Genomic DNA, 13,743 nt, shown 5'->3' on the forward strand with positions numbered 1-13,743 from the left:
AGATTCAAGATGACTTCCTGTGGCGGTGAGCTCCACAGTTTAATTACATGTGGTGTTAAACAGTATTTCATTTTGCCTGTTTTGAATTTCCCACCTTATAACTTCATAGAATATCCCTCTTCTCTCACGTTATGAGACAGAGAGAACAGAAGTTCTCAATCTGCCTTCTCTACATCATTCACTATTTTACTGACTTATGTTCCCTCCTATCTGTCTCCTTTCTAAGGTAAGCAATCCCAATCTTTGCAATCTCTCTTCATACAAGAGAGCTTTTTTAAAATGTCCCCTGAAATATGGACTGGATGAGTCAACAAAATAAGAGATGAAAGAGGGTCTATAATCTAGGAGCTTAACCCAATGCGAAAGTCCCTTATAAGCAAAAAGGTGTTTGCCATTCAACTCCCACCCACCCTGTTGCCTTCAGAACAACTTTTATGACTAGATGCTACCTCATGAGATGGAGAGGCACAAAGGAAAACTCAGGTCAGTGAGAGAGACACCCATCACAAACAAGTGGAACAACATGCTTGGTGGATGTTCTTTCGCATCAGGGCAGGAAACTGATCCTTAAATTCTGGAACTAACCTGGTCTCTTGATAGGCTTTTTGGTCGGTGTGTCCTTCCTCTTGTTCTGAATGGCGGGGGAGTACGGGATGCCTGTGGAGGAGCTGTTCTTACGGAAATGCTCCTTCAGACCTTTGATGGAGCGGTCGAGCTGGCTAGAGCGGATTTGGTAATAAACATTCATGAAGTCTAAGGAGACAAGACAAAGGTATGACTGGTAACCAAACTCAAGGCATTCTTTGCACAATGAGGATGCTGTTGCTGGATCTTTCCTGAAAACAGACTCTGCACAAAAGAGACTGACCTGCTTTGACTGGGGTCCCACATTCAAGTTCTTACCTATAGATCTGTCCTAGGGACCTTTTGCTTTAAAGAAATTGATCCTACATTGTACACTCTTTGGGGAAGGGAGTATCATTTGCTATTCTCTCTGTTTAATAGAGGGGGAAACTGAGCACAGAAGGGTTAAATGACTTCCAAAAGATTATCATAAGCACTACGGAGAAATAGGATTTAAAAAGAATGATAAAATGGGTTGATACAAGGAATCTGATTTACACTACTCACCTAGAAATGCCTTTAAAAGACAGTCAGAGGCTTTGCTACCATTCTTTGTCAGTTTCCAAATGCAATGTGATCTCTTGGCTCCTTAGCTGCAGAACTACCCTGAAAACAGACCTGACTGCTGAGAGGAGAGATAGCTTACTGGCTGAGTTCCACAGTGACACAGACAGCCCTCAGCAGACAGGTTTTGCTCTCAGCAGCGTACAATAACATGGTTGATGGAGACCACTGGAGTGATCAAGATAAACATATCATGTATCACATATCTGCTCGTCTCAGAGATTGGCTCACTTAGGGATTCGTTTTAGTTTACCTTGGTTTCTTCCATACTCCACCAGCCAAAGGGAGATACGGACAATGTCTTGCAAGACACTCTCAGGGAGGTGTTCCAAAATCATATCTTCCTGCGTATCAATCTCATCATCCCCACTGATCAGATCCAGGATGAGGATCGGAGGAACTGGCTTGGTGTGTCGCGTCATCAGACTGCGGAATTCTGATTCCAGAGATTCCTTCCCCCTCTCAAACAGGGATTTCTGGAGGAGAGAGAGCAGAGACAAGAGAAACAAAAAAGTGTTTCTGAAACCTCTCCCAAAATCTTTAAACATCACCTAATCTCTAGCGTTCCTAAATACTGTGTACCACTGACATCTGCTACCAAATGCAATGTAGCCTATTGTCAAGAGAGTTTTAAAAAGTAAGGGAGTTGGGAAAAACAAAGTCAAGGAATTACTCTGCAGCTGAGCAGCACAAAACTTCATCCCCTGCAACCTCTCTAGCTGTTAAGGAAAAGGCAATAGATATTCAAAGGGAATTCTAAGCATTTGCAATGATCTGGAAAGATGGGGTCACATTCCGCTCTCAGTTACACTGCTGCAAATCCATCGAATTCAATGCAATTACTCCAGGTTTACACTGGGGTAACAGCAGATCTGGCCAATAGTATTTATAATAGGAGGTCTTGAAAGAGAGGAGGAAAGCGATCCATGGTCCAGCATTAGTGCTTGGAATAATTGGTTCTGAAAGTACTGCCTCACCAAAGCGTCCATAGCCCAGGTAGCTTAACAGAAGCTAAGTTTAGAAAGAAAAAAAAAAAAAAAAAAAAGTAAGATCTTACGAATTGTTCTGATTCCTTTCTTGTTTCCCCCACAATGCTTCAGTTGGGACAGTTTTAGCAGCCGAGATCTCAAAATGTTAGTTAGCAATTAATGCTTCATACCATGTGAAAGCTGGAATTTCAAGCTGCTTTCAGATAGTAAAGCCTTCTAGCTCTAACTGTTCTTGTGACAGCAGCTGTTAAAATAATGCCAGAATTTAAGCTGTGGCACAGAGTGGAGAAGGGATCACAGGTGGTGGTGAAAGAATTCAAGATAGCGATGAGCATATGGGATTAATTTAAGTGTTGATACAGTATTTGATCTATTTTAGGTACTTAAATGACCTCCATTAGTGCAGTATATGAATGCTTCATAATCTCATGTATTTATCCTCACAACCCACTGTGAGGCAGGGCAGTGCTATTATCCTCACTGTAGAGATGGAAATGGAGGCACAGAGAAGAAAAATGACTTGCTCAGGGTCACACAGGGAGTCTGTGGTGGAGCAGGGAACTGAACCCGAGTCTCCCAAATCCCAGCCTAACCACTGGCGTATCCATCCTCTCATATCACCAGAGCTAGAGACTAATCTGTCATGGCCAGGATTTCTAGAAACCTAAGGGAGTTAGGCATCCAAATCCCATTAAATTCAAAGCACCTAACTCCCTTGGGCACCTTTGCAAACCCCAACCTATACTAGTTAGCAAAGCTCAGTTTCTCTGTTTTCGAAGTGCATGAACATTTGTTTCTTATCCTGGGGATCCATGGGCTACTGGACCATTACCTCACACTACCAGTGTTTCATAATGATCCAGGGAATGAGCGTAGCAAACCCTGGGTGGTGGATTAAAGATATTTTCTATCTTTACTAGGAGTAAGAAATAATTTAGGTGCATGCAAGGTACATGCTTTCAGCTATTGTAGGTCTTATTGGTACAGAATACTAGGAAAGCTAACAGTCAGGAGGTAAAGCATTATTCTTGCTAACAAATCGAATCGGGATCCTAAGAGAATGCTCCTACAAACAAACCTCACTTTGCCACTACTTGCCAATATGCTGCCGATGTCAGAGAAGCAGATGCCCACACAATGCCCCTGGTTTTCAAGCACATTACATACCACCCGGTTCAGTTCTGGGCTGTCAGGATTGTTGTCCTGGAAATATTCTACAGCCTTCTGGATTCTGGCCATGCAGCCCAAATACTCCTCTAGTCTCCCCGTAGGGCTGAAATTGAAATAGTGCACGCATGAGAAAGACACCAAAAACCTCAACAACGGTTGGAACAAAACCAGTGAAGACCTCAACTCCACTTTCTTCAGTCAGAGATTAAAGGGAATTTTACAACTGCCTCCACTCACCGCCACCTCCCCCCACCACCCCAAATCACTAGGCAACTTAGAAAGGTTTGCTTTAAAAAGACCTGATTCAAGCAAAAATGGCAGCCCACGGTCAGTGTACCACAGTGCTATGAGACTGGGTTCAGTCTGCAGCCTCTCACTTCCCAAGCCAGCAATTGCTTTCCTCGGTATTCCCACCAACCCACTCAGCTCCTGGTGGGATGGGAGCATTTCATACAGCACCACAGTAACCCCGCTGGGCAACCCAAGTGCAAGCATCACTAGCTCCATAAAAGGACACCCATCCAGTCCACGTTGGCTGGAAAGATGGAGGCAACTACAAGAAAGCAAAGCGCCGCTGTAGAAAAATTTGGAGAATGGGAAGAAAGGAATGAACACAATGGATGGGAGCTCCACACAGGGATCGGGTGCAGAATATGTAAGAGGACCCCAGTGTGGATGTGAGAGCAGGATTTTACCCTTAGAGGTTTTGCTAAAAGTTCACGCTGAGTTTCCTTTGGGGTAGGCACATAGTTATATAAAAATACAAAGAACAATAACAAGATTTTTGTAGAGACCTGCCCAAACAACTGCCCCTATTCAAAACAGACATGGGAGAAAGAGATCCAGCAGAGGAAAGTAGGGGCCTGCTACTTGACTTACCCTTCCTTTATGATCTTCTCTGTGTCCTTAGCCACATGGTAATAACTAATGACATGATCCAGACAGGACAGGGTCTTCTCAACATTCTCCTGCAGACGTTGTAGATTCTCCGTCTGCTTATGCACAGGGATGATAGAGTTCTCCAGCTTCATCAAACGGCTCTCAAAGGAGGAGAGGATGGAAACCTAAACCCCCAAAAAGGATCAAACAGCATGGAGTATTTCCTTCCACATAAAACACAACTGTATTGTGGGCTAGTAGTTAGAACAGGGTACTAGGAATCCTGACTCCCAGCTTCTATTCCTGGCTCTGCCACTGGCTTGCTTGTCTCCTTGGGCAGGTCACTTAACCCCCCTATGCTTCAGCTTTCCAATGTGTATATGGAAGTAATATTTACCCACCACATAAGCATATGGTGATGTTTAATTAGCATATGTATAGCACTCAAATCATCACACAAATTATTTGACAGCCTGGGAAACCTATCCAAAAGGAGACAAACTGTAGGTGCCTCAGGTCAGGGGAAAGGCTGAAGCAGAACCTACCGAATACTTTGCTCAATTGCACTGAGTACATTTGAATGAATCTTACAATGAAGAAGCCATTTGACTGATGTTCACAACTCTGCTCTGCCATGGCTATTTGGCTGTCAAGAAACTCCAAGTTTGCAACCTACTGAATTGGCGGGCAGGTGGCCTCAGGAAAAGGGGATGTTATGGAGGAACAAAGTTCGTCAAAGTCCTTCCTGCTTTTCGCCAAGATCACCTCTGTCTTGTCTTGGTTCAGCACAATCTCTCAGCTTTCCCAATACCTAGCTGAGTTCAGGTCCTGGACAAAGAGCAGCTGAAGTCAAAACTTAGCAAGAAAGAGGGGATACTGGCATGAAAAGTATGTTAAGAACTCACCTCCTTTATATCACCCCTTCTGTCAGAGGTTCCTGCCATCAGATCATGACAGAGGTTTACAATGTTAGGGTTATTTTGGACATCTTGCAACAGCAAACAAAAATACAATCCATCCGTATTCCATCCAGTCAGACTCAGATCTCGCTACAGCAATCCAGACTCTATTACTGACATTCAAAAGTAGGAATAAAGAGTGGTGGTGGGGATTCATTAGGCACAGAATGCAGCAACCCACCTGTTAAGCAACACAGGTGCCCATGAGCACATCAACGGTTTCTCCCTGTGCATGGGCTCCCTAATTCATACCAAGTCCAATTCTGGGCCTCTGTTCTGATGCGATAGATAACCAATCACCTCTCCCTCCACAGCCAAGATTACTAACATCAGCTACATTCCACTGAAACTACAAAACTGTCAACCAACATGGGAAGGCTTATGAGCTTAGGAGACAGACCTTTCAGAGAGGAACTGGACCTAGGCTCCAGAACTCACTACCAGATGAGTTCAGAAAGATCTCTAAGTACATTGTATTTTTAGAAATAAGTGCAAAACTCATCTCTTCAACTTATTTTTCCAATAGCTCTTCACCCCTGAGCCCTGACACACAGAACATTAGCTGTTTTCCCTGCTAGCTGGAGAGAGTTTATTTCTATTGGCATAGACTTGGGAGGTACTAAAATACTGAGATGAGGAGAGCCATATAGGAACCTAGATAGATTAGATCAGATTGAAGGATCATTTGGACCCAAGTTTCCAGAACTGACAAGCTTGTGCCCCAACACACACACTGTAACCTTTCCTCAAGATGTCTAATCTAAAGAAAGTACCTGTTGAACCCACAAGTTCCGCAAAGCCTATCCGACCCTTTTAACTTAATTTACGGGACTCTACTTACCATGTTTTTGGTGAGCTGATCACTCTTTTCAAGACTCTCTCTTATAAAGGACAGCGTTTCTTCTTCCTGTCATTGGAATGAAGTAGGATTCAATAGTTCTGCATGATAGGTGAATTTCAAACCTTACACAAAAGGGTCAAAGAATAAATACTTCTGTGCATTTCTAACTCCTGATAAAGAAAATGGCAAGTAATTTTGGTTGAGTTTAAAAACACATGCCTTTAATTAGAACAGAAAACTTAACATGATATAACTATTTTTTTAATTTCAATAAAGAGGTATCCTGGATTTAGACATTTGTCTCTGGTGTTACAAACTTAAACACAACAAAATAGTGTGAGTGGGTGAGAATCAACTGATAATCTACATACAGAGTAGCACCAGTTAGACCAGGGGTCTCAAACATGCAGCCCACGGAGTTATTTGTTGCAGCCCGCCAAGCTCCCCGTGCTCCCCCCTGCCCCGAGTTATTTCCTGCAGCCACCAAGCTCCCCTTCCTCGCAGCGAGCCGCATCCCCGCTCCTCTGCCTACTTCCAGGTGCTTCCCACCGCCAAACAGCTGTTTGGTGGCACTTAGCGCTTTCCAGGAGGGAAGGGGGAGGAACGGGGAGCTGCACGCTCAGGGGAGGAGGCAGAGAAGAGGCGGAGCAGGGGAGGGAATTTAGGGAAGGGGTTGGAATGGGGGCAGGGAAGAGGTGGGGCCTCATGGAAGGGATGGAGTGGGGGCAGGGGCAGCGGGGGTGTCAATGATGCAGCCCTCGGGCCAATGTACTAGTCCTCATATGGTCTCGTGGTGATCCGAGTTTCAGATCCCTGAGTTAGACTATAGGTTTTAATTTGTTTAAAAATCAATTAACCCAGTGTAGCAAACCCTTTTAATTCAATTTAAACCCGTCTTACGCCTGGTCTACACTACAAATTTAGGCCAATGTGAGTCACCTTGTATCGACCTCATTGTGCATGTGACTACATTCAAATTTGTCTCCCACCAATGGAAGCGCCCCATTACGACAAAGCAATAAACACCACCTCCCTGAACAGCATTGAGCCATGGTCAATGTACTGTGGTTGACAGTGCAAGCGTAGACACCGCATGACCTATATTGATCCTAACAGTCCTCCAGCAGCTTCCCACAATGCTCGACATCGACTGCTCTAGTCACAATTGTGAACGTCACTGCACAGGGGGCATAGAGACCCGGAATCCCCGCTTTAAAACCCCCCACGTATTTTCAAAATGCCTTTCCCTGAACTCTCAGCTTGGCAAGCACACCTAGCAGCTCTCCCTTGTTGTGTGCAGCTGCCCAAGTGAACATGCCAGCCACACGCTGCTGACACACTCTGGCCTGGGGCAGATAGGATGTCCTGATCTTCTGGGATTGTGGGGAGAAGAGGCTGTAAAGGCACAACTATGGAGCAGCTGTAGAACCGTGGACACTGGGCATGCCGGCGAACGGACATGACAGGGATCAGCAGCAGTTCTGCATGAAAGCAAAGGAACTGAGGCAGGCATACAGAGTGGCCAACAGTTGATCTAGTGCCAAGCTGTATACCTGCCGCTTTTAAAATGAGCTGCAGCCATACTTGGCAGAGACCCACCAGCACCTTGCAGAGCATCGTGGATACCTCAGTGGAGCATGAGGCACAAACCCCTACCATGACCGGCAAAGGAAGAGGAGGAAGAGGATGGGGGACAGGTGACCTGGTGGTCCAGCGATACTGCAAGCCAGGAATCATTCGAGACTTCACTGTAGACTAGTCAGTCCTGGCAGCCAAGCGTGGGCAAGCCCTATGCACAGGAAGAAACCTCAGGTGTGTAAACGTATTTCCCATTACAATCTTTTAATGAATAGATGGTGCCTGACCCCAGTGTAGCAGGACACAGGTTGTGACTTTTCATTAATTTACTCGTACTAGAAGAGGTAGCGGTACAATAGAGGTCAAGTTGTAATTTGCTGTTCATTCCCCTCTAGGGTTGGGAGCAGGGGGCCTGAGGAGCAGTTTGTTCATGTACACAGGGATGTCCCTTGAATCCTGCTGAGTGATCTCGATGAAACTTTCATGGAGGTTCTCTGAAATCCTCTTCCTAATGTTTCTAGGGATGGCAGCCATCTTTCTTCCTCTGCGGTAGGGCGCTTTCCCACGCTAGTCCGCAGTGACTTCGGCAGGCGCCATTGCAGTACACAGGCTAGTGGCATGTGGGCCTGGGCAGCTTCGGGACAGCTGTGCTCTCTGTGCCTTTGCTACCCTCAGGAGCAAGATAGCTGCTAAAATCACCGCCGCCGGTGGAAAACAGTGCCAGTGCTCAGTGCCATTGCCCTGCACTCGTACCCAGGGAAACGAGCTGAGATTTTAGTGCTTTGGGTAGCCGAACAATTTCCTCCTTGTTTCCCCCTCCCCACAACGCCTGCTGGGCCATACTCCCCATGGCTGGGACCACACAGCAGTTCTGGGTGGGGGCGCTCCAAAGCTGAAGTGTCAATAAGCATGTCTTGATTAAAATATTTGGAGAGCAAGGGGAGGGAGTTCTCAGTCTTAACTTCCACTTTCCGTTGTGATTATAAAAACAAATGACACCTCTGTGTGCTTTATGTGTAGCTGCTCCCTTTGTGGCCTTGAGGGGTCTCCACTCCACACCTGGGAACACCCGACCATGATAAGGAGGAGAAAGAAGAGGACACGGAAGGACATGTTCAGCGAGATCCTGCAAGCCAGGATTGCACTGGATCGCGAACAGAGGGTGTGGAGCGTGATTATTGCAGACAGTACGGGAGAGGGAAAGAGCAGACAGAAGAAAGGTGCAGGAATCAGAAAGGCAGGTACACCAGGAATAATGGGACTTCTCCGGCAGCAAACACAAATGCTGCAGACTCTTGTGGACCTACAGGTTCAAAAGTCAGGATCTTGCCTCCTTTTGAAACCAACGGGGAACTCAATTTTAACACCTCCCAACACCCCCCTCAACATTCAACTTCAGGGGCCTTATCCCTACCCCCACCACTCCACACCGGGGGACAGTAAGGAGAACTATAGCTTCATCTACACTGAGCTGAGAGCGCCATGGTTGCTGTATGTGTAGCCAAAATGGACACAAATATTCTTTTCCACTTGTTAAATTCTGTTCCATTAATTTATTTCAGAAGTATTTATTGTACTTGTTTTTTATTGCATATTGTTTTTCTACAGTGGTTTTGGTATGCAAAAAAAATCTGTTCACAACATATGCTACAGAATGCCTAGTGAATGAAAGCACCCACAACTTCTTACACTACAGAGTGACAGAACTCACAGATTCACTGACAAAAACTGTGTAATCATTATAAATGTACAGCAAGCACCACAAAATTAATAGGTGCATTAACAGATAGTGTTATAATAGATATACACCAAATATCACACAATTCCTACTAGTAGGGGCCTTCCTGGCCCCCCATATTAGCACAGGGCACCACACTTCATTACTGTTGCTGACTGGTAAAGTGCTCTTACAAGGCCTACCTCACCCACATAGTTCTGCATTGAGCTTTTCTAACTGCAGTTATGTCTAGCTACTCAGAACAGCGGCCTGCAGAGTTTATCTCCACCCCAGTGGCAACATTTCCCGCTTTGCTACACACAACAGGAGACAAACAAGCAGGTACAACCATTGGGATATTTTTCTCACTGAGATCCAATCTGGTCAGTAAACAACATCAGCATCCCTTCAATCTACCAAAAGCACATTCAACTGTCATTCTAGACCTGCTGTGCCAATAGCTGAATCTTTTGCTGGTGTATGGCTCCAGAAGCCAGGGGAGCAAGGCGAAGGCTGTGTCCCTCAAGATCACTACTGGCATTTCAACATTGCCAATGGTAATTTGCCAGTCAGGAAAAAATGTCCCTGCCTGCAGCTTTCTGAACACTCCTGTGTTCTTAAAGATGCGAGCGTCAAGCACCTTCCCTGACCTGCCAACACTGATGTTGGTGAAGCGTCCCTCATGATCCACCAGTGCTTGCATAATGCTTTTGTTGAGTTACTCTGTGGCAAGGTGAGCTGGTGCCAAAATACGGAAATGCATGCTGTCCATTGCCCACTGCTATTCAGGAACCCTATTGCTGAAAATCCATCTATGACCTGCACACTGAGTAGCAGGAGACGATTAATGGCCGTGCACACTTGCATGACAACAGCCCCTACTGTGGATTTTTCCAAATCCAAAACAATTTCCCACTGACTGGTAGCAATCTGTCATTGCAAGCTTCTACAGAGCAATCAACACTCACTTCTCCACTGCCACGGGAGCTCTCATTCAGACGTCCCTGCGCTGGTGAGCAGGGGCAAGCTCAGCGCACAGATCCAGAAATGTGGCCTTTTGGATCCGAAAGTCCTGCAGCCACTGCTCATCATCCCAAATCTGCATTACGATGAAATCCCACCAGTCAGTGCTCGTTTCTCAGGCTCAGAAGCGGTGCTCCACTGTCTGCAGCTGCTTCGTGACCACCGTTGCCAACTTCGAATTAATGTTCAATATGTTCCACAGCAATTTGTCCTCCACCAAACGGTCATATTCCCCCATCGCTGTGGTTCTTCCTGAAGCTCTGCAAATTTTGGAGGATCGTTCATCCTGGGTTTGCAATGCTCATGACGACAGCACAGAGCTGTATGGGCTCCATGCCTCTGTCAGAGATGATGGACTGTGAGAAGTGCCGCACGGGGTTGTGGGATTTTTAAAAAGCATGAAAATTATGGGATAAGGATGGCATCATGGGATGGAGAAAGTTGCTTGATGGAAACTTGACCCCTTGCTCCTGGCCACCTCTGCATGATTCATTTCTGCCTCACCATGTACTGCCACAATTTCACAAAAGACAGCAAGCTGGATGATGGTAACTTGCATACTGGGACACCTGTCCATGGTGCACCACACTGTGCATTGACCCAAGCACTCTTGGGTGAGTATGTGCAGTGATGACGCAGGAACCAAGTATGCATGCACACGAAAGCTATACTAACTGTGGTGGCTTTAGGCTGACGTAACTTGCGTCAAGCAAAGTTTGCAGTGTAGACTTGGCTTATCAAGTTAGTTTATGCCTGTAAATTTAGGCAACAGACACAAGCTAAACCATTTTTAAAGTGATAAAATTCTGCCCACACAGGGGTTTGCACCAGTTTAACTAAACTGGTTTAACTGAGGCTATTGGCATTTCAATTGTTTTTTCTCAAAGTCCAAATTTCTTGGTCAAGGTATAGTCCAGGTCCAGACTCCAGAGAAAAACAATAATAATGATAATAAAAAGAAAAGGAGTACTTGTGGCACCTTAGAGACTAACCAATCCTTTCCAAATGCAAACAGATGGACATCATACCAAAAGGACTGAAGATAAAAACTGGTTAGTCTCTAAGGAGCCACAAGTACTCCTTTTCTTTTTGCGAATACAGACTAACAAGGCTGCTACTCTGAAACCAATGATAATAAAGTAAATAAAAAATTTTTGTGGTTCGTTCAAAAGCATCTGGCAGTCCGGAATTGGCCCCAGGCCCACCTATTGATTATCCCTGGTTTAAATTATCTTAATTAAACAGCTGCAAGTTGTGTGTGCAAACAAGGCTGGGGATCAAGATTGAAACTGAACGGTCAGTTGTCATTGTCCAGGATCAGAGAAATGCAAGAAGTACAAGAAATGAGTCTTCTCTTTGCAAGGGAAGCATCCCTGGACCCTAAGGAGTGCTGTAATCACACCAGGGGTGGTGTCTATAGGTTAGTCTCCAGCTGGGGAAAGGACAATTCTCATGGGTGACATCCAAGGCCCAAAGTGGGGGAGGGTCGGGGTGTCACAGGAGTAGTGCTGCCTAGTCTGGCTCTGTGGGAGCAAGAAGGTCTCAATTCCAGGGAGGTCTATCTGGCAGGCTCGGCTCCAGAGAAGCAGAGCAGTCCAGGGAGGAATCTGACTCCAAGGAGGGTCCCCTGAGCCCCACAACGGGGGAAAGTTCTGGGGTGGGTCTCTTAGAGGGGGCCAATTCCAGGAGAAATGAAGCTGTTTAGGGAGGGAGGATCTCAGACGGCAAGGTAGGAAAAGCAACGAGGAGTCCTTGTGGCACGTTAGAGACTAACAAACGTATGGGGGGGTGGGGTTGTTGGAGCTGCCCGGGGGGGCTATTCCGGGGGTGTCTCTCGGGGGTTGGAGCAGTCCAGGGCCGAGGAGTTTTGGGGGGTGGAGGATCGGGGGGGGGGGTATGTCAGGAGGAGTCTCGGGGTGCGGGTGGGGCTGTCCCGGGGGGGGGATGTGTGGTGGCCCTCAGAGAGCCGAGCCCCTGCGGGCTTCCCGGGGAGCGAGGTGGGGGTGCCTGGGACTCCCCGGGCCGGGCCCAGCGCCCCCCTCTACCTGCTTGAGCTTGTCCTCTATCTCCCTCCTGCGGGCGGAGGCCTCCTCCGGAGGGATCATCCTGCCCCGCCCTGGCGCGGGGGCTGCCGCGGGACCGCTGGGAACAGCCAAGGGGCACCGGCCTGCCAAGCACCCCCAACACTGCCGCGCCCGGCGCTGTCAGCCTCCCCGCCCCCACTTCCGCCTCACGCCCACCGCCGTCAGCGCCAAACCGCCATGTTGAGCGTGGCAGACAGTGATGCGCCGGAGCCCGTCCACAGGCAGCCATCTTGAGTGTGGTGGGAATCAGTACGCATGCGCAGCTGGACGACCCGACGGGAGCGGCTCCTCCCTAGCAGTAATGCGCATGAGCGCCTCCAATAGGAGCCATATTAAGAGTGGCAGGCAGTGGAATGACTGTTCAAATACCACCATGTTGGGAGTGCCACTGGGTCTCTCTTGGCATATTTAGTGCTGGGCTGGGCGTATCACTAATGACTGGGGAAGGAATTAGGAGGCACATATTAAATACAAAAAGGAAAGAAGTACTTGTGGCACCTTAGAGACTAACAAATTTATTTGTGCATAAGCTTTCATGAGCTACAGCTCAAATACAGCACACTTGTTATTACACTCCCTGGACCATATAGCTCCCCCTCCTGCTAATAGCGTGATGGGATGGGTGGTAGATCAGTGTCCTGCACATATATTCTCCACTCCATTAAACCAGTTTAACTACTCCAGTGCAGTTTCCCCACAGTAATGGAGTGGGAGGACCAGGCTCAAAAGATCCTGCACAGATCCAAAAAGCCAGTGTCCATTTTTAAAAGATTGTGTCCACATCTGTTACACAATTAACATTCTCTTCAGTTCAGGGGGGCAGTTATGTGACTATTAAGACATTTTAGGATTAGACAACCTTCCCTTTTAAAATACCAGTTGAAAGTAAGGAGGGGAAATGTTGGCTCGTGATTATAGCGGGGATCTGGGAGTTAGGGCTCCTGGTTTCTTTTTCTAGTTCTGCTACTGATTTGGGGGCAGTCACTTGGTCTGCTTTTGGCTCTGTTTACCCAATCTCTCGCTTTGTTCTTCAGTTTACCCTATTGCAAAGTGGGTATAATACCACCCTCACATACATGTCACAAAGATACATTAATACTCTTTAATTCTCCGAAAAACATGGATGGAAAGCGCCATCAATGTGCAAAGCTGTATTATTAATATCACCGTGTGTGAGGTGTCTATGGTACTGCAGCTACAAAATGGGCAGTTAGAGACCAGGGGTCAGGATTTTCCCCTCAGTGCTTCGCTACTGCCACAGAGGCACACAATGCCAATTTATGGGGGCTACACACTGTACTCCCTCCACATGGAG

General features: G+C 46.8%; 1 protein-coding gene across 16 annotated transcripts in view; it reads right to left on the reverse strand.

The window, feature by feature from the left end:
• EXOC7 (exocyst complex component 7) overlaps window positions 1-12,722 on the reverse strand; it is a 36,567-nt gene extending 23,845 nt beyond the window's left edge. For 13 of the 16 annotated variants that reach the window (XR_006285641.1, XM_037915187.2, XM_037915189.2 and 10 more), the window contains exons 1-6: window positions 12,390-12,626; window positions 6,027-6,092; window positions 4,227-4,411; window positions 3,345-3,450; window positions 1,442-1,664; window positions 586-753 (exon numbers count right to left, since the gene is read on the reverse strand). Coding sequence is in view for 15 of the 16 variants with exons in the window: in XM_037915187.2 (XP_037771115.1) it covers window positions 586-753; window positions 1,442-1,664; window positions 3,345-3,450; window positions 4,227-4,411; window positions 6,027-6,092; window positions 12,390-12,449 (808 nt within the window). In the remaining variant the exon portion in view is untranslated. Of the gene's footprint in view, window positions 1-585; window positions 754-1,441; window positions 1,665-3,344; window positions 3,451-4,226; window positions 4,412-6,026; window positions 6,093-10,289; window positions 10,605-12,389 lie in introns of all 16 variants that reach the window. The other 3 variants (XM_037915190.2, XM_037915182.2, XM_037915191.2) reach the window with 3 other exon arrangements.
• Between the last annotated feature and the right edge of the window lie 1,021 nt (window positions 12,723-13,743).

This window comes from Chelonia mydas, chromosome 14 (genome assembly GCF_015237465.2).
Source record: "Chelonia mydas isolate rCheMyd1 chromosome 14, rCheMyd1.pri.v2, whole genome shotgun sequence".
Taxonomy (NCBI): Eukaryota; Metazoa; Chordata; order Testudines; family Cheloniidae; genus Chelonia; species Chelonia mydas.